We start from the raw sequence: 22,078 nt of genomic DNA on the forward strand, positions 1-22,078 counted from the left end.
AGCTGCGGTTGACGACTCACCCACGCACGTTTTCACTCGCACACGCAGCGTACGGCGCGTGGAGACGATTGTACCGCCGTTGGACTTTATACGGAACCCCACGGCGACCACGACGGCCCCGGCGACGACCAAAATGCGCTTGGAGTGCCCATATAATTAAATAAAATTAGGTCTCACGGACAACCCATTTTTACAGTTTCGCTTTTCGCTAAATCACAAGAACGGCAATTTAGAGGCAGGTCATTGCAGTTTGGTTGTGACTTATCCTGCTTGATAGGTCATGCTAACCGCTATGCAATGCTACCGTGAGAAAAAAAAATAGCGCTAGTGTCTCTAAAAATTGCGAGAGAACAGTGACAGCATCAAAAATGTATCAATCTTTCTAAGCTCCACTCGGCCCATGACTGTGTAGCCTCTAAGTTGAACGAGATGTCACACATGAGCCATAGTGCGCAGAATGAGCTCCTTCAATTTCTTCCAGAATTAGCATTTCGTATAATGCATCGTTTAAGGCAGTCTACGCAAAAGAAGCAGCTTGATGTTATTCTGTATTAGGAAGTAGTAATGGCAGATGTCCTGGAGCGTCAGTTCGGTCCGCGTGGAGCACATCAATAATGAAAACACGCAAATAATACTCCGTCCGAGTTTCGACAGACACGGAATTCATAAAATCCGAATAAATTCACGCGTCAATAAAATAAGGCCGCCTTTGTATCCCGTCTATAGTGATACTATACAAACGTGAAGAATAGAATTCGTGAGATAATCCTACCTTGTCAAGTTGCCGGTGAGTTTCGCGACATGTTTCATGGCAAAAAAAAAAAAAGGCAGAAGCATGGGCTACGAGTCTCTTCAGACCACTTGCTAGGAAGTTTTGACGTGTTTACCGACGTTCCGTGTCGCGCACACATTATACGTTCGGCTAGCGCGCTGTTTACTCAAAACTACATGATTCTGCACTCTCGAACTTTGGCAAGCGTTTTGAATGAGACGACTTTGCAATCGTCAGGCTTAGTCGATGGATATGAAACGTTCTATTTACCAATTCGTTGTGTTAAACGTTTGTTGCTTGAGGCGGTTTCAATGCACAAGAGCGTGCACATGGCCCCGTGGCAGATTTCCTGCTGCGATAAGTCTCAGCAGCGCCTTCTTCGGGAAGATCTTACGCGTAAGTGAGCTCTGGGAAGGTCACAATATCTATATGGAGTCATTTGAGGGGATATGCGTGCAGATGTTAACTGAATGGTTGATGATAATTGAGTATGAGTGGCAGTTGCTGCGACGATAACACGTGTATGCGCTTTCTCTCTGTAATTCAAATTTCGCCTAAATGTTTCTTCACATTAGAGAAAACTTTTATCATTCATTTTAAATGTTTAATTGAACACCGTTCTAAATGTAGCGTCAATGCGTGCGAATGTGTTTGCTTCTATCAAATACAGCGAGCAACATCGCGCAATGTTTATGTTTATTCCCCACAAAAGTCACAGCTTTATTATCATGCAAGTTTTATTTTTATACACTGCACCGCTCACAAGCTATGCGGCAATGCCAAGACCAAGTTCAGGCTGAATTAGTTTACGACGTCTCCAATACCTTGAGGACGATGCCTTGAGGACGATGGTGTATGATTTTCATCGAGGACCAAGTGGTGGTGACAAGTGTATGCTCCTCCAACGTAGAGACTGCCGTGGACCTGCCGATCCAGCTATTCTAGTTAAATACAAAAAGTCTCAAGAATGAACTGAAGGTATTGCGAGATATGACAATTAACTAGAGCAAAAGGCATACGAAGACTTGTTACAACTGCTCTTACCATGTTCACCATCCTCACATGCCAGAAAACTACCCCGCGTTTACGTGCAAGCAACGGACCTATTACGGCCTCTTTGCTTCCGTTAATAAGAATGTCTTCTGTAGCAGTCAAGGAAACGGAGACTCTCTTACCTCACATCTCAACATATTTGACAATTTCCAGATCTCTTAGTGGTTTTTGTTTGTTATTTTGGCCCTTGAGAGGCTCGCCCTTACAGGTATCGCATGGTTTTGTTTCCTCTTTTTACATGGCCACTCTTCGTCCAAAGTTATTCCGGCAAACCGTACTGATGTTTGGTATATTTTTTATCATGACTGATGCTTTCTCCATTTGTCTACCCTCTGCCGCTCTCGCGGGAATTCGTAAATATTCCGTTAACTCTATTTTCGGCCTGACTGCACGGTAACATTCAAGCAGCAGCGCTGCCACTGGTCGGATTACCCCTGCATTCGTGCACTGACCACCAATGGGTCAGACCAGAACAATAGCAATGGAATAGACCACTAGAGTTATTTGAACGAAAAGAAGAGATAACTCTGTGTTCCTCTAAGTTATCATATACAAGCATAGTACGATTGTTGACAATATCATTTCGAAAACCATATCATATATGGGTGTTCGTTTAAATTTTGATGGTGATTGTTTTCGTTCCGATTGGTCTCCGGTGTTTTAACAGCGCAGCTGTTTATGGCGAGCGTAATCTGTCTGTCGTAGACAGAAAAAACTCCGCGGAACGATGACGTCACCTCGCGTTGCCTAGTAAACGCTGGCGCAGGTGCGCGCTTGCTTCGCCTGACAAAGACACGGCTCTGCCGCAGTGTTGCCAGATCCCACTAGGCGGCGTAGCCAAAAGCTAGAGAAGCCCAAATGTAGCCAAACACAAAAAACTGCAAAAAAATTGTAGCCAAATATAGCCATTTTTATTTTCAGTTTTATTTGTGTATAGATTTTCACATTCGACTACGGCAATCCTTTTTTGCACAACCTGTCGTAATAACATGTCTGTGCCGCCATGACTGTCCGCCCTTGACATCAACAACAGCGACATCAAGCTTGCACATAACACTTTTTGGTTGGGCCCGGAAGCTCTCAAGTTCCAGTGAATCGCTGCAGAAGGCGAAATCAGTGCTTTTATTTTATGACAGATAGTACTAAGTTATTATTTTTAGTTATATACAGTAATATTAACTACAAATTCTGCTTTTTAGCTGTCGTGAATGCAAAAGAATGTTTAGCATCATCAATCTCTCATGTCATCTCTGCCTACAGCGCAAAAGTTCAGCTGTCCTGCGATCTCAGACATGCTCACGGCTTCTTTTTGTGACCTGAAACAAGCCTTCCACGCTATCATATCTCGTGTTATTTGTCTCATCGTCCTGTCTTGTTTTCCCATTTTTTTAATAGCTTGGCCCGGGTTAGCTGGTACACGCTCTATATACTGTCCATTACCATCAACCTGGCCGCCATCTTAGGTGTCTGGCACGGCAAGAACATGCGTTAAAATAAAGTGTCAGACAATAGATGCCACTTGCTGGCTGAATCGATGTAAGCGAAGCTTTAAAAGATTACTGCTCAAAACGGCACACCAGTGTAAGAAGCGCGCCGTCGTTTTCGGCGACGAGCACGTCGCGACCGTAGCTCGCTCGAAAGGTAAAAGCCGCGACGGCGCACAAAGAGCAAACGTAAACAACAAAGGGATAACCGTGTGCTGGGAAAACCAGTTGCTGTCAGAAAGCAAACCATGTTGTTGTGCTAAGAAAGTTTTAGAATAGCGGCCCCAAAGTTTGGGGCTCCAAAGTGCTTAGCGGGTGTTAGTGTTGGGGCATAAATATTAAAACAAAATATACCATTTTATGATAAGAAGAGTAATTTAGATTTTTGCGTTTAATTACAATTTATAACTTATTCTATTAGCAGCAAGCAACTTGTTGCGCTTAGTTTTGAGTAACCAACTTTACGTACCTTCACCCAGCCAAGTCAATCCGTGTTAGGCCTACGAGCGATGAAATCGACCATTGAATTCGGAATCACCGGCGTCTAATTTATCAATATTCATTACACATGTTAGTTGAGAGAAAGCGATATCCGCATTCACTTCTCCTAGCTTAAGAACTTCACGCGTTACCATGAATCGAGCGCAGTTTGGTGCTAGGTTAGAGCCGTCGCTTCGATGGGCGCCGCCATGTTTCTGGACCAAAGCTTTGGGGCAGCTTTTGGGGCTACCGCTAAATCGATGAAATAGCGTGCCCGACGCAAAATCCAAACACAGCTTGCGTCTTGCGCATGCGCAGTGGCTTCGACGCTATTTCTTTGAGGCCCCAAAACGTTTGAGGCCCATATTCTAAAACTCTAATTATTGCTGGGGATTTACGTGCCAAAACCACGATATGATTAGGAGGCATGACGCAGTGGAGGACTCCGGATTAATTTTGGCCACCTCGGGTTCTTTAACGTGCACCTAAATTTAAGTACACAGGTAATCCTGCATTTCGCCTTAATCGAAATGCGGCTGCCGTGGCCGGGAATCAAACCCGCGTCCTCCAGCCAGCAGCACGACACCTCACAGGCTAAGCTAACACGGTGGGTGAAGTTCATGTGACATGGTGCACTGATGTCATCGTGGCAAACATGTTTCGATATTAGCAGATGAGTATCTGCATCCATCACGTTACGGGCAAACCATCTAGAAATAAAAGCAACAGAACCCACCTTTGGCTCGGGGTCTTGCTTACATTCTTTTTTATACGTTCTCGCATACTTGGCCCACTTCCCCATGTTTGGATTCTCCTCTCTGAGGAGGATCCCATCTTACGTCCAACCTATCGAAATTAATCTCGAATGTAAGCACGAACAAAAATTCATCTAGCAGGAGAAGGAAAATGGCAGTAAAGCTTCACGCGAGATACGTGGAGTAGGTCGAAAGCTGCGCCCGGCACGATAACTCACCCAGAATTAAGACATGGCCATGAACACACTGCGGCATCTCATCCACCCGCGCTTCCCTTCTTTCATGTCGGCGCCACGATGGCCCGATGGCCCGACCCTATTTTATTGCTCTCCTTTTCTGAGCACATCCATGCTAGTACTGTGTACTGTGAAAAACTCCCTACTCCCAGGTTCATCACGATGCCCGGGGATCGGGTGCATAACGGTCAAGCGGAGTGTAAGTTTAAGTGCATCAAAGGTCAAAGCCACCGGCTCAGACAATGGCGCAGAGAGGGAAGGGAAGGGGGGGGGGGTCATTTCGCGTACGCACACACGCACAGCCACGCGGCGAGCTCAGCCAGCTAAAACATAGCCTTCGAGCTTTGCATCTACCCGATCAGAGCCACCTCTGGAGCGTGGATTGGGGCACCACTTATAGCCCAAACAAATCCAAGTGGCAGATTTTCAGTAGCCCAAATATAGCCACATAGCCAACTCGTCCAAGACGACGCCAAAAATTTTTTTTCCTGTAGTCTCATTTGGCTATATATAGCCAAACCTGGCAACACTTCTCCGCCGAGCTCCCACCAGCTGCGCGCTACTGCGCTTGCGCCGTGACATCATCCCGGCGCGTCTGCGCTGGCCGCATAGCTTTCGCCCCACTTCCCCTACGACTTCGCCACCAGTTGCGCAGTACTGCGCATGCGCCGCGAGTCAGACGTGACGTCACAGCCTACTGTGCATGCGCTTCACCAATACCGTATTTTGATTAATCACCAGCTCGCCCAACTTTCCACATTACTGCGCTCCTTCGTTCCGTAGGAAAGCCGGTGACGCGGCGGCAGCGCGCCAGGCCTAGACATGGGGAGACCAAGGAAGGTTCGCACTGACGATGAAGAAGCCACTTACCAAGAATCGCGGCGCGCTGTTATGCGAGACTGGTAGCGTCGACGCCGATTGGACCAAGCACGGTTAGCCCAAGAAACCGCTGCAAAACGACGACTTGGCATTACTTCGTATAACTTAGCATCACTTTGTACAGCCAGGACCAGCTAGGGACTGATCAGCTCCGCTGTGTCTTTAGCAAGCTACCCTGAATTTTTAAGCGAAGCTTTATAGGCTCACAAGTTTCGGCGGTGGTGGTGGTTGTGGTCACGCCGAAAAGTGGGCCGATCGTGGCGATTGTGCAGAAGGATCCTAGCTCATTGGCACATATTAGGGACAAAAAAATAGAAAGAGAGAGAGAAAGTTAGTGAGAAACAAAGAGAAAAGAGAGAGAGAGAAAGAAAGCGAAGGAGAGAGAGAAAGAAAGTCACCACGAAGTTCAGAGAAAGAGAGAGAAAGGAAGAAAGAGGAAGAGACAGAAAGAAATAAAGATAGGGAGAGAGAGAGAGAGAAAGAAGAGAGAGAAAAGGTAGATAGAAAGAGAGCAATAGATAGAGAGATAGATAAATAAAGAAAGAGAGAAAGAAAGAGAGAGGAACAAAGAAAGAGAAAGATAGAAAATCATCACGAAGGTCAGATACACACACGACATGCTTTGCTTGCCCCCATTTTCTCGACAGGGGAAGGGTTGGTGTTTTTAAGCGAAGCCTGGTAGCCTCACAGGTTTCGGCGGTGGTGGTGGTGGTGGTGTCACGCTGAAAAGTGGGCCCATCCTCGCGATAGTGCAGAAAGGGTCCAAGCTTATTGGCACATACCAGACACAAAAAAGAGAGAAAAAGAGAGAGAAAGATAGAGAAAAAGAAAGAAATAAAGAGAGAGGGAGAGATAGATATATAGAGATAGAGAAAGAGAGAGAAAGAAATCAGAGAGAGAACAAGAAAGTCACCACGAAGGTCAGAAGAGAGAGAAAGGAAGAAAGAGATAAATAGAAAGAAAGAGAAATAGAGAGGGAGAGAAAGAAAGAGAGAAGGAAAGATCGAGAAAGAAAGAAAGAGAGAAAGGAAGAAAGAGAGTAATAAAGAGAGAAAGAGAGAGAACGAGTAAGGGAGAGAAAGAAAGAAAGAGAGAGAAAATCACCACGAAGGTCACATACACACACGACAAGATTCGCTTACCCCCATTTTCTCGACAGGGGAAGGGCTGGTGAATTTTTTTTCGTTCACCGAAGAATCTTTGTTCTTGCGTGCCTTATGCGGTCACTGAAAATCTTTTCCAAGGGTATCCATGAAGAAATTTGTCAGTTTTTTTCTTCCGCTTTATTCTATTTCTTTGTCCACCTTGTACCCGGTTGCTTTCTTCTTTTTTATGCCACAAAACATTGATCGTGCCCCGACCTCTTTCAATCCTGTACAAACCGGACAGCCACGACCAGTTTTCATTTTGTCCGCAGGCGGGCGCCCTTGTTTCATCGGATTTCGAATCTCCGTTCATATTTTTCAATATACCAATGTCCACACTGTTCTCCCATCGGTGTTCTATTTTGACTGCTTGCGTTGTTCGGAGTGCCGAAATTCTTATAAAAACACTGCAAACAGCGTCACTAGGTTTTATTTATTCTGAAACGCAGAATATTCGTTTTATTTTTTCCACCCAGACGCACAACCGACTGTTCTGGTCTCTCAAAAGCAGTCGCCTTGACACCCTTGATATTTTCGGCATTGTTCGCAGTCTCATATATATATATATATATATATATATATATATATATATATATATCTGTGCCAACAAAAAAGGCAGTGTCTGACCATCGTCACATGGGAGGCATGTCACGACGCAGCAGAACCACTGTTCAATAACAGAGCCAAGGCACTGGGCTAAAGGCGACGAGCTTTCGGATTCGGGAGATCAAGAAGTGAGGAACCCCGTTCCCTGTGTACGGGCAGCCACGAGTCTCAAAACAGGAGGGCATGAGAATGAATTGATCGTATACCTCATTTTGTTGACATTTTCAGTCTATACCGAGTGACATTACAAAAGTAAAAAGCGTCTCCAGTGATACAACGAGAAGCCATATCCACAAATTTTAACCTGTTTTGACATTGGGAGAGCTAATGAAACGCCGATGTCAATACGAATACGGTACCAGAGCTCCAACGTATTCGCCTTTGAGGGTGTAAGTAAGGTTATAATAAGGGTCATCATCCCAACCTGAGAACAAGAGCCAAAAATTAAAGCAATGGGCACGTTTACATACAATATACATAGTTTAGGTAGAAACAGCGTATTAATTGTGAAGGAAAGGAGGAGAAGGAAAGAAAGAGGGAAAGCAGGGCTGTTAACCCGAAATGCATCTTGTTGGCTAACCTGGTTGGGACGGGAAAGGGGTAATAGAAAGATGAGATACTGAGAGAAATGGGAGGGAAGGAAATAAGTGGTAAGTACACGCGCACGCGCGCTGGGCCTCACAAAATCGGCAGCATTCACACAGGCCAGTCGCTGTAAAAGAAAAACAGCAGTGCGTAATATGGAATAACAGTAGTGGGTGTTAAAACATACAGCTTACGGCTTCTCGCTTCGTGAGGTGAGTTAAACACTCTACAAAACACTAGCGTAGCTTGCACTGGAGGCGCAATGCTAAAGAGACAGCAGAGCTGATGGGCACCTAGCTAGCCCTGGCTTCTGGGCTAGGCTATGCACTAACAAGTCATCCCCAGCATTTTCCGGAAATTATTAATTATTGATCGATTATCAATTGGCTATTGATTGGCTATCGCAAGATATTGGCTACGCATTTGGGCTAGGCCAAGCAATGCCAAGTCATCCCCAGCGTTTCCTGGAATTGATATTTCATCGATTGTCGATTACCTATTGATTGGCTATTGATTTGCTATCGATGACTGTCTAAGCTTAATACGGGTATCACAGGGCGCACTTTTGATCGCGATCATGCTTGATCCGGATCGAATTTCTTGGTCGTGATTGGCTCCTTGCCGCAAGCTGCGCTAGGGAGCCAATCGCAATCAAGAATTTCTATCCGGATCGAACTTGATCGCGATCAAATGAGGTCGTGTGACACCCGTATAAGTAGTCCCAGCTATGCATAGCTAGACTTAGCCAGGCTCAGCTTCGCTAGTTCACAGGGGTATGTGCCATTACGCTTGGACCTTTTCTGCACTACCGCCAGGATCGGCCCAAATATTTTGTTAAACAGCTGCGCTGCGCTTAAACAGCTGCGCTGTTAAAACCGCTTAGAAGTGCTAGGAGCTTCGACATTTCCATAACATGAAAAGGCGGATGCAGCATGAGCAGCAATGTTCATGTTCGACGAATCACTGGCGTAAGCGATGCGAGTGTGGGCGGATTCCAAGAGCAAGGATGCATGGTGCTGCTGCTGTCCAGATATAACGATCTAAAGCCACACCATTTTGAGCATAAACTTCGTCATCCACTTTAATCCAACGAAAGCTCCTCTATGGTCTCGTCGTCCTCCTATTGACTATGCACCCGCGAGGCGGCGTTTCTAGTGCGACTCCCTGTGTCGGAATTTTTGCCACCAGCAGTCACCTGACCCATTTGGTTCAAGCCGCCCATTGGCTGTAGTTACTCTTCCACCCCACGTGGTGGCTGTTCCCCTTGAAGTGGGACTGATGTGAGTTGGCTGCTGTATCTGCCGGCCTCCTGGTTAAATGGTGGAACGTGGCAAGTTGGCAACAAAGATGCCAGCAAGTTATCCCCCTTTAGCACCTGCAGGCAACTGGGAGTGGTCGAACGACTCCGACCGAGATTACCCTAGCCATCCGTTGAGTTAAGAAACGATGTCTTATTTGACAGCAGGCATCATCTTCGCTGCATTTAATCGGAATCCAACACTATAGGCTTCGCCGAAGAAAGGTCAGTGTGATGATTCAGCACTATGTTGTACTATAGTCGAATCATGATGTGTGGAGAAAAAAGGATATTGGTTGAGGCAGGGCTCTGGCTTGCTGGCCATACTTCGAGGTCGCAACATTCGCATGCGTTGCAGAAAGATTCCGAGCTATGATGGATGTTTGATTGCGCTTTCTCCATCGAGCACTGTTTCACAGGAGTGCGCGATAGCCGTTTTCTACTAATGGTTAATTGATGCACTTGCCTTATGGCCCTGCCTTAAAGCCACATCATTGAAAAACTTCCACGACAGTTGTGGCTAGTTTGGCGTGAAACCTTAAAAATAAAAGAATTTGCCTGGCCTATATCCTATCAAAGATAAACTGTTCGCAGCGATATTTCATGAAGTTATTGAAATGAGCATTTCGGCTACCCATGCATTCTGTTTCTGATATTTCCTTCAGCCTTTGTGAGCAGAGTGTCGAACGTTAATGTTTGGTGCTATTCAAGAAAGAGGAGGAGCGTTTTGTTTCCTTTATTCAATTTAGCAGGAGCGTTTTGTTCCCTTTATTTGTCGAGAATTGGATATGGTGGCTATCGGATGCATAAAGAGCGTTTCACTTAACTTGGGCCAAACTTAAAAAAAAATGCAAATGGTACGTAGCTGGACTGAACCAATGTAATGTTTGCCATTGACTGGTGATACTCAGATTATTTCTTGCATTGCGCCTAATTAGATAACTAGTCATGATTATTTATTGAACTTTTCAATTATTATTATTATAGGAAAAGTGTCAATGAGGAAATTGTTCTGCAACATGAGAAACTCCCGATACAGCTTTCCGGTTTCGCTCAATACGTGCTACGTAAAAGTGTTTTTCCGAGCCTGAAAGAAGCCCCCGAATACGCTCAGAAAAACACTTTTATGGAGCACGTATTGAGCAACAGAAAGCTGTACCGGGTACCAGCCGTGGTTGCTTAGTGGCTATGGTGTTGGGCGGCCAAGAACGAGGTCGCGGGATCAAATCCCGGCCGCGGCGGCCGCATTTCGATGGGGGCGAAATGCGAAAACACCTACCTACTTACATTTAGGCACACGTTAAAGAACTCCAGGTGGTCCAAATTATTCCGGAGTCTCCCACTACTGCGTGCCTCATAATTAGATCGTGGTTCTGGCACGTAAAAGCCCATAATTTAATTTTAAGGTGTATCGGCAGTTTTCGTGTTGAAAAATTTTCTCATTGACAATTTTCATTTAATTTTAATAATTGAGAAGTTGATTAATTCATTAGCACTAATTATCCAATTAGGCGCAATGCAAAAATAATCTGAATATCTGCAAGCGACGGCAAACAACATTACATTGGTTTGGGTCCAGCTACATACCATTTGCATATTTTTAAAGTTTGGTCCATGTGAAACACCCTCTATATAAAGCGAAGCGCCATGATAAACCTATGGCCTGATGTATATGTTTAAATTTGAATTTTCAGACATCATTTATTTCAAATTGAAGCTATCGGCCATTACTATATAAAGTCAGCTCTAGGATGCTTAGAACCATTTGCTTCGCCTGCCCTTCGATTGCGAACAAGGGATCCCTACTGATGCAATATGTCATTTTCCTTTCACTATGGTCCATAAAAACCTTTTCATTTCTTGCAAAACTTTCAAATCATGTCGATGTATGGTTCCTAATCGCCCTCAGTAAATATTCACAAAGCCTGAGTTGAAAGGAACGCGAAACTGGAGCGTTATAGATCTTTGGAGAGTACTGCGCCCAAATTATTGACATGATATTTCATATATACAACCATGCGCTCGCATTTCTCTTCTTTGACCTAAATAAGGGCCAAGAAGCGTGCAAGAGCGCCTTTTGTTAGAAAGAAAGAACTGTGCGTGTTTGTCAGCGCTGCAATAAGAGAGGCGGACACAAAAGAAAAGAAAGCACGCATAGTGCTATGAAATGGCTGTTTTCGTAAGAGCACGGCAAGTAATAACTGCTCGCAAGAGGTTTGTTTTGTGTTGGAGAAACGAAGAAACCTGGGGGTGGGTCTGAGTGGCAAAGAGAGCGGGCCTGAAATTCGATCACCGCTTCCTTGCACGCTGCACATGGAGACTGCATTAAGAGGTCACCGATACACCGCCTAATACTGTCTCTCTGGCTTCTTGTCATTCTATACGGGTAGAGGCGCAAACGAAATCAACAAACGGTGCCAGCGCAAGAGAGTTAATGGATCAATGTATGTAATGCATTCTTGCTTTCATTCCGCAATCCCGTCATAGGGTATAGATCACTCACTTTTCAACTACTGACTTTGATACTCGTTAAGTCCTGTGGAGACGAAGGGCCCGGCTTATGGACTTCTTGCAATGCGGACGGACAGCCGGTTGGACAGAGTCACTTTCTGAAATGCGAAGAAAAATTGCTATATTTCGACTGCGCTCTACATGCGTATATATAAACGCTCTACATGCTCTACATGCGTATATATAAACGCTCTACACGCGTAGATGGCGCCACATTTTTTCTGGCCAGACAGAGAGAACTTGCAACCTGTCTTTTATGAAGAACAGGTGGAGAATCATAGGCGTCTGGCATTTTAAGGAATAGCAGCTTTGAAAAGGTCTTCAAAGGGAATGTCTTTGGGCTCCAGCGGCTGTGTTGTTACATTAAGTATAGCTATGAAAAATTAAAAAAAATCTACAAAATCAAACAACTTCAAGTTTCGCCTACATTACGAAACAGTGACGCGATGGCTGGCGCAATAATATACGCAATAGCTCCTGCACTGCTTCGTCTGGTATCAGTTGAAGTGAACATTCGCAGATACGTGTGAGCAATCTCCTTTCGCGAAGAAGGAAACTTCATAGATGGTAAAGTGGCGAAACCATCCCATTGCTTCCTCCGCTTTCTTATCTTTTATTCCAAATTTTATCGCTTACTTTGTTTAACATTTTCACCTCTGGGCTGTTTTATAGTTAAGCTGCAGACGTGATTCGCTTTGACTGGCGGCAGTCAGTCATAGTAGCTACCGGCTTGAGCATGATCTCTCGGGGCTGTATTCGTCCCTACTTTACAATCGGTGTAGCGGATAAGTGTTTAGTGTTTCATGTACCGCCTTCCAGTTGCCTGAACAGCATGTTTCACGGATGAATAGGAACATTGCGGGACGCTTGTCTCCGTGCAAAGGGAAGATACTCAATAATTCACTTATGTGTCCCTTAAGAGTAATTTCTGCTATTTAAAAGGCATTTGATTCAGTAGAGTAACAAGCAGTCATGGAGGCATTTTGGTAATCAAGGGTTACCGGAGGCATACGGGAATATATTGCGAAATATCTACAAAGATTCCACAGCTACCTTTCTTCCTACATAAGAAAAGTAGATAAATTACCTACCAAGAAAGGGGTCAGCAAAGGAGGCGCAATCTCTCCAATGATACTCAGTGCATGCGTTGAAGTATTCTAGCCATTAAACTGCGAAGGCTTAAGATTGACGATCCACACCAAATATCCCAAGAATCTTCGGTTTGCAGATGACATTGGCCTGTTCAGCTACATGCCAGGCCTAACATCTCCAGCATCTCATTAAAGCATGTTTGTCTCTCTCTCTCGTGGACGAATAACAACAAATGATTGAAGACCATAACCGAGAAAGTGTAAGAGTTGGGCTGAAGATTATTATGCAGAAGACAAAGGTAATGTTCAATAGCCTGGCATGGGAACAAGTATTCATGATAGCCAGCCAGCCTTTAGAGTCTGTGCGGGCGTACGTTAATCTAGGTGAATTACTCATAGTCAACCCTCATCACGAGACGGAAACTGTCAGACCAGTAAAAATGGGTTGGAGTGCATACGGCAGGCATTACGAAATCCTAACTGGGAGCTTACTATTGTCGTTTAAAAGAAAAGTGTAAAATAATGGCATTCTACCGGTGCTAACATATGAAGCAGAAAGTTGGAGATTAGTAAAGAAGCTCGAGAACAAGTTAAGGACGGCACACAGAGTGATGGAACGAAAAATCTTCCTCGTAACGTAAAGAGACAGGAAGAGAGCGGCGTGGATCAGAGAGCAAATGAGGATAGCCGATATTCTACTTGACATTAAGGGAAAAAAATGGAGCTGGCGGGCTGTGTAATTCGTAGCCGGTGCACCATTACACTTACAGAATGCGTATAGGAACACAAGGGAAGCACAGCCGAGGACGGCGGAAGATTAGGTGTAGTGATGGAATTAGGAAATTTGAGGCGCAAGTTGGAACCAGCTAGCGCAAGACAGAGGGAATTAGAGTTCGCAGGAAGAGGCCTTGGTACTGCAGTAGACATAAAAAATACGCTCATGATGATGAAGGTAAATAAATAATAACGCATGATTAATTTGGGACGTCACGAAGTTGGCACGTGTTTCTTTGTGGCGTGTACAAGGAAGGTACTGATGACAGTGGGTCGATCTCGGAGATAGTCAAACCTAACACGGCGCCTCAGAGAGCGAGCTTTCACAACCAAAGAAGAGGAGGAGCTGGCATGGGGGGGCCTGCGCCTAGCGTTTCACAGAACTGAGTGACTTTGGAATCAGAGAAAAATGCATGCCATCGTGGCCTAACGGCTGACTGGCTGCCTAGGTTGGGGCTTCTGGTAGTCTTGAAAGAATTTTAAGGTAACAAGGGCAGCCATGTGATGGTTGACTGCATTTGCTCCGTTTTCTCTTTGTAGTGTAAGGTAACAAGTGTATGTCACTGATGTTTGTAAGGCGTTAAGAAACGGGTAATAAAGAAAAGAAAAAATCGTGGCGTAGTTGTTACAGAACCAGACTGTTGTGCTCGGAGGCTGAAGTTCAAGTCCGCCATCGGTACTACATTATTTTCTTTTTATCAGAGCGAGGCAAGACAGGAGCCTATAGCTACCTACCTACCTACCCCTGTCGCAAAGTGCCAAGAATGAGTCAATGAAACCTTCGAATGAAATAAGTAGTGGATAATTGAATTTCCTATGACAGATAAGAATTTGAGTGTTGCAGAACTTATGCTGTGCATGCGTTTGTAAACGGCGACAAAACATTGATAACGAATTGACCTCAATCAAGATCTATTGAAGAAGACAGCGCTGAGAACACGGACTTGAAAGGATGAAGACAAGACGAGTGCTGACTGCCAATTGGTTTTAATGTGCGCGCACAAATATGTAGCTTGACAACGAATGGAGAGTATAGTATGGAAGCAAAAGAGGGGGAGAATGAACTTTCAGTCGGGTGTGGGTCTGAAGATCAAAATGAACGCATACATTATGATTAGTCCCTGAGAAATCTGTACTCCTTCTCTGTAACGACGAGTGAGGGGATGATAACGCAGGACGGGCGTTTGCTCGTCATCGTAAAGGTGTCGAATTTTTCACGGGCGCGATTTTCATATACCTCTGCAGAACCTTGGCGTCCTGAAATAGCAGGGCGCGCCCGCAATTGGCGCAGTGAATAGCCAGAACACCCAGCACGTTAATATTGATCAGCTGGGTACCAGCAGTAATCCAAAAGTCGATAATTCGTTTACTATAGTGCTACCGACTGCTACACAGAACGACGCACCGTAGAAAGATGACTTCGCAAGCTATAGGAGAGTGGCGTTCATTCATTGATTTTCGCTTATGCATTCGCAAAATTCTTTACCGCTCCTTTTTTTTGCCTATAAGCTTCCGTTCTTTAGGCATTCGGCAGCAATCGAGTAGGCAGCGCTTCCAGCTCGCATGAGTGTACGTGCTCATGATCTACGTTTCTGCCAATTAGAAATCGAACTTATCGAACGCTCTGCGCTGCGAGAACGTTTCGAAAAATGTATATAAATAAATATTTTTCATCATCCCAGTTCTTAGTCTTCTGGCTTTCTTTCTTTTCTGTTTTACTTTCTTCATTTTTTAAGCATATGCGAGCTGTTTTTCATTTCAGGCGTTTTAGCATATTTGTTCTTTTCTTTTCTCCGGCCGATGAGCGTTGCCTGGGCTATTTTTTGTACGATATTACGAGTGATCTGTCTAGCTCCGTTGAGTATATATAATAAAAAAACAAGAAAAAAAAGGAAAAAGAAGAAACAGCGCATTGGGCTTCGTAATCACTGGAGTGGTTCCTTTTCTTTCCTAAGCCAGCTGCCATAGCTAAATTGTTGCCCACTCGAGGTGATTACTTTCGGCGCAGAAATGAGGAGCAATCTTAATTAAGTCTGATGTATGTCATTATCAAGAGCACCTAATTGATCTGTTCGCGAAAGGGGAAGCGCATGCCGCCTTTTTTATTTTACTAATGGTATTTCACTGTTTCAACAGTGTTTCCGCGTGGACAGCTACGAGAATTGGTGTCGCGCACGTTTGTACGTGCCTTGGGTGCTTTACTTGTCTGTAGTTTTCCCACAGAAATGCGAGTACGTCTGAATCTTTCTGTTTTGCTTTCATCCATTCAACTTTATTTGGAAGAGCCCTTGAAACAATAAAGAAAAAAAATTGCCCGCCAATCCACCCTGTGAAGGTGGTTGGAAAGCGAAGCTTTTTACGCCACCCTCACGGTGACTGCGCCGCACTTGATATTTCACACACTACAACGTAACTTTAACCACGGCCTTTATTATTATTTACTTCACAACAATCTTCACTACTGCTTTATGATCGGTGTGATATACACTCAAATTTTCAGTTTTCACTGTAGTTACATTCTTTGCCAAGGTTAAATCAATGCACGTTCCGCGATTGGTGGTTGGTTGTTTTGCATTGGTGAAGCACACGAGTGCTAACTCTTTCCGTGGTCTACCCATAGTGGGGTAGTCTAGAAAATGAACCGAAGTAGTTACTAGGCTGGAAGGGTTTCGAATGACGTCAACCCTCTTTCAAGCAGCTGCATAAGCTTTGCAACAGCTGCAATCTAATCTTACGGACCGCGCCGAGCCTGTTTCCGTTGTTTGCCCGCAGCCCTTATCATCCATCATGTTGGCTCATCACTTTGAAGCTTGTTTTTGTGGTTTTTCTTGCGAAAACAAGTGCTTAGTTGTACGCTGAATGCCTGAATTGAAGTAAGATATACTGCTATACCTGCAATTGTTAGCGGTTCGTCGGGATCGTTTTTTGATTACAACGACGGACACGACAGAACCCTTGGCTGGTAGAGGTACAAAGCTTCGCTTTAAAACACACTTTGTTCTTTGTTTTACTAAGTGAACGTTCGCGCTGCGCCTACAATCGTAAGGAACATTCTATCAGACGTGCCTGTGGATTTATTCTAGCGATAGTGGAGCGCTGCACAATTTTTCCCCTGAAGTAAGAGGGTTAAGTAGTCAACTGGATCAGATAACTCAGTAAGCGCCAATCCTCAATAATAAGGCGCTCTTGGGAGCCTCAAGTGAAGCTGTGAGTGCAATATTAAGGTTTATTTGCCTGTGCATATGTTTCTATTTCTATCTCAACAGTTATGAAGTTCTACTCGTACTTACAACAACGTTTGCAACTTACATTTGGTATGAATCTTTATAGCGTGCAACTTTAAACTGACGCAGAACTGTCTGTATACGTGATGTTGCCAGCTGTGCTTTTGAACGTATATGTAAGGTGGATTGAACGTGAAACGTATCAAGGAGCAGGCTGTAATTGCTTGTGTTTCTTCTTTTGTTTTTGATTCTATATAATGACAACAATATATCTAAATGAAAAGCTACCTCCGAAAAGAAAATATTGACTCGAACATGGTCTGAATCACCGCTCGTTGAAAACAATATAAGGTGTAGCACCGATGCAAGATTAGAAAGGATGTCTATCCTGCACAATATCTTTCGAATCTAAATACATGGCAAGCGACCTGCCAATTTTAACGCCAATTGTTCTATCGTGTAGCTGACTTAAGTTCTTTATTTTATATAGCGCTAGCTCAAGTAACTGCCATTACGGAGTATCATTGGTGAAACCACCATTACAGCAACATCTGACATTTCAAATAAAGGGAGCATTGTGAATAAGTAGAATCTTGAAAGTGCAAATCAGTCTCACCGAGAGAAGGTATTTATAAACCACACTTGCAAGGGTTGCGGCAAAGGCTGATATATGACCGCTTGCCTGTGCCTACTTTCTTGAGTCCAGTGCGGATGTCGGAAACGTCGGAAATGACCATATATTTAACCTAGTTTCCTCCACCATGTATGCGCCCGTTGCTAAGACAAAGTACATGAAGAGAGACCCCGGGCTTTTGGGGCACCGCACACAAAATATTTCAATTAGAGGTAGGGCCATAATTTTTTTTCTTTCGCTTCCATGGGTATGACCATCAGCGTAATCTGACGGCGATAACATTGTTTCGTTCTTTCACAATGTAGGACGAAAACGGCTTTCTAGCTGGAAAGTATTTTCTAAACTTCTTCGGCGAGTTTCACCGAAATGGCCTGCACTGTGTTTTTGCAGCAATCCGGACGGCAAGTGGTGTGCAGATCGTGCGGTTATCTGTGCCCACGTGGGTGGAGAACGGCACCGAGGACTCAGTGCTGTTGGACTGCGAGTACGCGTACACGGAGCGCGACGACTCACAGCTGGTGGTCAAGTGGTTCCTTAACGACGACCCAAAGCCCATCTACCAGTGGATACCAGAGCTGGACAAACGCCACGTCTCTCAGAGGCTGAAGGGGCGCCTTGAACACCGACTTCACGGTCACCGCGAACCACTTCACAAAGTTCCGCGCTCTCAACCTGTTGCGACCGACCACCGAGCTGAGCGGCAGGTACTCGTGTCACGTGACCTCGCACAATAGCCAGGACCAAAAGTCGCAACTAATGACCGTCTATGGTGAGCGCTGCGCTTTTGTTTTAAGCTAGATTACTTCTTTTCTTGCGCTGTCGTTTGTAGGATATTCGTATGCGTATGTTAGTGAAATCTGACCATTGCAACACGAAGTAAGCCCTGAAGACAAAAGAACCATATTAGTTTTAGTGCATGACAAAGCGCACCAGCCTGTTCAGTATGAGGTAGAAGATGTGAGTTGTAGCTACTTGTAAGCGTCACTCAATTTCCAATTTTTGTCGCACACGGTTTGTACTAGCTAAATTAGAAAGAAATTCCCTCTGCAGAGTTTCTGATTCGGTATTAAGCATATAGCAAAAGGAAAACGAAATTGTTGAGAGGACTTATTTACATTAGGCTTCAGAAATTTGTGACAAACTGATTCAGCAAAATAGCTGCATCGCAACAAAGTTCTAGTTGGGTGCCCGAGAATCGGCCAATAATTTGAAATGTAGGCTGCTTGCCTTGGCTAAAGAAGTAGCTTTGCCCGTAGATTTTTGACGCCGACTGCACGACTCGTATTTATTTGTACTTTTTTTTGCAGCACGTCCAAAGCACTTCGTGTTCAACTTCTCACGAGCCGCCGAGGAATTGGCGACGACCTTCGTGTGCGAGGCGACCGGCGCATTTCCCTTGCCCACGCTGTCGCTGTACCAATTAGACGAAGGATCTTCCGCTTCCCCACCACGGCGCCACGCCCTCGCCCCAACGCAACGGGTGACGCCCCGACAGGACGGATCTTACGTCACTCGCGTCTCCAGCCAAGTGCCCGACGAACAGTTCTCGCACTCGGGTCGGCACTTGTTCGTGTGCCTACTCTCCATACCGGGCACGGACTTCAAGAAGCAGCGTCTCATCGAGTTCTATCCAGGTGAGCCACGGTCGTTGCTCACATGTGCGGTCTCAGTTGACGTTTTCATCAGGTTTACAAGTAAACGGTCATTGGTACCAGATTCGTTAACGGCCTCAGATTATGCGGGACCGCCCTGATTTCGGCTGAGCCGTCCCTCCAGACAACGTGTTAGGAGCATACATTGGCTCGGAAATGAGGTTTGGCGCAACTCAAAGCTGTATGTACAGTTGCTAAATCATGGCAGCTGCGAAACTCCCCGTAAGCACCCATATTTCAGAATAGTGAACACTGTGAAAAGTGTAACTGATGAAAAGTGTAACCGATGAAAAGTGTGAAATCTGTTTGTTGTCGTGACACCTCTGGATAACAGAACCAACTATAAAGCTTCACATTCCCGGCACCGCAGAAAGGAAAATGAGGTAAACGCGAACGATGCCCGCAAATAGTAGGGAGAGTTTTAGCATCGGTATAATTGAAGAACCCTGTCAAAACTGAATGACTCTTTCACCAGCAAACCCGCTGTAGGCACCAGTGTGTCTAGAGGAAGATAAGAAAAATGGTAGTACAACGTCGCAATAAAAAGTCTAAAAAAGGTAAAGGTATCAAGATAACTGAATCGGTCTTATTTCTGCCACTGGAAACTGTCCCAGTACAGAGGGTATACTCGATATATCATAAACAAAGCCTACGAGGAAAACAAGACACTCTCTGTAGCTGCTTACAACATAGCTGCACGTGATTTCTGCCACACTCTGTCTCCCTTAAAAGGTAGGCCCTACAGAAGAGCGTGCACTACACGGAAAGTCTATGCTTTTTCAAACACGTTTCATCAGCTTGACTAGAACTCTGAGTGTTCAACTGTTGTAATGAGTTATGAACCTGATATATCATTTGTGAATGCGAAAATTCATGTGCGTAGTGCGAGAAAATGCGACGGCCTGCGTGCTCTAAAATATTACACACCCAAAATTTAGACGGTTCCTATGGAGCACGATCTTAACATTTAGAGGGTTCCTTGTGTTATGAATAAGTTACCAAAGCAAAGTGGCAAATCGCTTAGCGCTTGCCACCCACTGTTAACACTGATGCAATACTATTACATTATTATTTTAATTGTTTAAAGCAACAGCCAGGGGCCCATAACGGGGGAACGTGAATTCCGGTGAACATTTTCTTCGCTTTTTTTTGCTTCATTTACTTCAACCACTTTCTAACGCATTAATTCTGTCCTTTTGGTGATAATTAAGATGCACCCAATGTACAGTACACGGGCATAGTTGCAATTCGGCGTGCTTCATAATCATATCCCAGTTCTTGCACGTAAAATTCCAGAATTTGTTGTGTTCGGCTTAATATTTCTTGAATTAGAAAAACATAGAAATAAATTTTATCAGATTCAATTTTCCAGCGATTGCAACCTGCAACAACGAGCTCAGCCATTTTGTGCTACGCCGCCCTTGCTCGCGTATAAGGAGCACATGAGCGATCCAAAAAGTGTTGCGTGCTCCAAGTAGAACACGCCACTGCACCCTGAGTCTTCCGGCCTTTGCCGCACTTGCACGCCGTGTTGAATACAAAGAGCCCTTCCAGAACTGTGCTTCGGCCTAATGAGCTTAGAAATACTTTCACATGGGCAGTCACGATTCTTCATTAACGTAGCCTTTAGCACATCGCGCAGCGGCTTCTCCCATCACGTAGCAACGCTAATGTGAAACAACACCTGCACCTCAACGACTTACGCAGAAGATTGCCACGCCACCCCAACTCCTCTCTTCCCGAATTTTGTTCGTTTGGTTGTCGGAGACAAGAGCAGTTGAAGAGAATAGGGGGTTTGGGTTCGGGCATCGCAAAGGCCGAGCGGATGAGGGGAGTGAGTTGGTGCGCAAAGGAGAAGGGGCTGTTTCGGATATAACTCTTTTGAGTCACCTCAATTAATTACAACCCCCACGGGTTACGCATTATCGCAGCACCACACATACTTCGCCACGCTCAGGCCGTGTCCGTCGCCACGTTCAAGGGAACCGAAGTTCCAGATGGGGCCTTCGCGACGTGGCAGCTGAACTGCGTAGGGCCTGCGTTTCCGTGTACACAAACGCAAACACAAAGGCGAGGAGACGTAAACTTATGCGCAGCCTCGTCCACCATGTGCACACACTCGGTGGAGGCGTACCTTACCTTCCTCTCGGCCATCCTAACGGCTTTCGAGAGGAACATGGGAGTGGCGGTCGGCAAACGCGATTAACACGAAGATTCATGCGCGCTGTCGCGTGCGGTGCAGTACGCGTCTGCACATTCCTTACGGCGCGGAAGGGAAAGAAAACACCCTGACCAGGAGAGCTTGGGGGTGAGCCTAGAGCTGTTTGCAGAACATGGCGCTTTATAAAAAGAAAATGAAAAGCAAGGAAATACCTAAAAATGACGCATATGAGCAAGGAACAGGGCTGGACCTGGTTGGAGAGAAGGGTTTGGAACGAAGCGGAAGTGTTATGCTCCTTTCCTAATTCCACGAAGGTTTCACCACTGAAAAGACCATTACTGACGCACACGAGGAGCGGGTTGAGGAGGAGGAGGAAGAGGAGAAAGAGTTTAAGTGAGAGTCAGACGAAAATGACAGAAAGTTCGTTTCCAGCGAGTCTGTTGCACGCAAAAGGAGAGGAGGGCTGGCCGGACAATGAGATTTGCGATAACCGTCTTCGTGGCGCAGACGTGCTGTTCTCAGCGCTACTAATTGCTAAGAGATTCAGCAATTGGGCCCTCAGGGAGCCGTGGGCAGCAACGGGCATGCGTTGCAAATGGTGGGCTCTCTAGGCCCTCTCAGCTGAAGCCACAATCATCCTGCTGGCCAGCAGGAAAACACAAAAACCAAGCACAGGACTTAAACAGCGGGGTAGAAAAACAACCAGGCGCAGACGAATGGAAAGAATGCGTTTCCGCGC

The 22,078-nt window shown here is 45.2% G+C and overlaps 1 protein-coding gene across 1 annotated transcript in view; it reads left to right on the forward strand.

Annotated features, from left to right (window-relative positions):
• Window positions 1–22,078, forward strand: part of LOC119455706 (uncharacterized) — a 40,265-nt gene that overhangs the window by 13,900 nt on the left and 4,287 nt on the right. Inside the window, 3 exon segments of the mRNA XM_049668965.1 lie at window positions 17,917–18,112; window positions 18,114–18,295; window positions 18,834–19,160. Coding sequence (XP_049524922.1) covers window positions 17,917–18,112; window positions 18,114–18,295; window positions 18,834–19,160 — 705 coding nt within the window.

Source organism: Dermacentor silvarum, chromosome 6 (genome assembly GCF_013339745.2).
Source record: "Dermacentor silvarum isolate Dsil-2018 chromosome 6, BIME_Dsil_1.4, whole genome shotgun sequence".
Taxonomy (NCBI): domain Eukaryota; kingdom Metazoa; phylum Arthropoda; class Arachnida; order Ixodida; family Ixodidae; genus Dermacentor; species Dermacentor silvarum.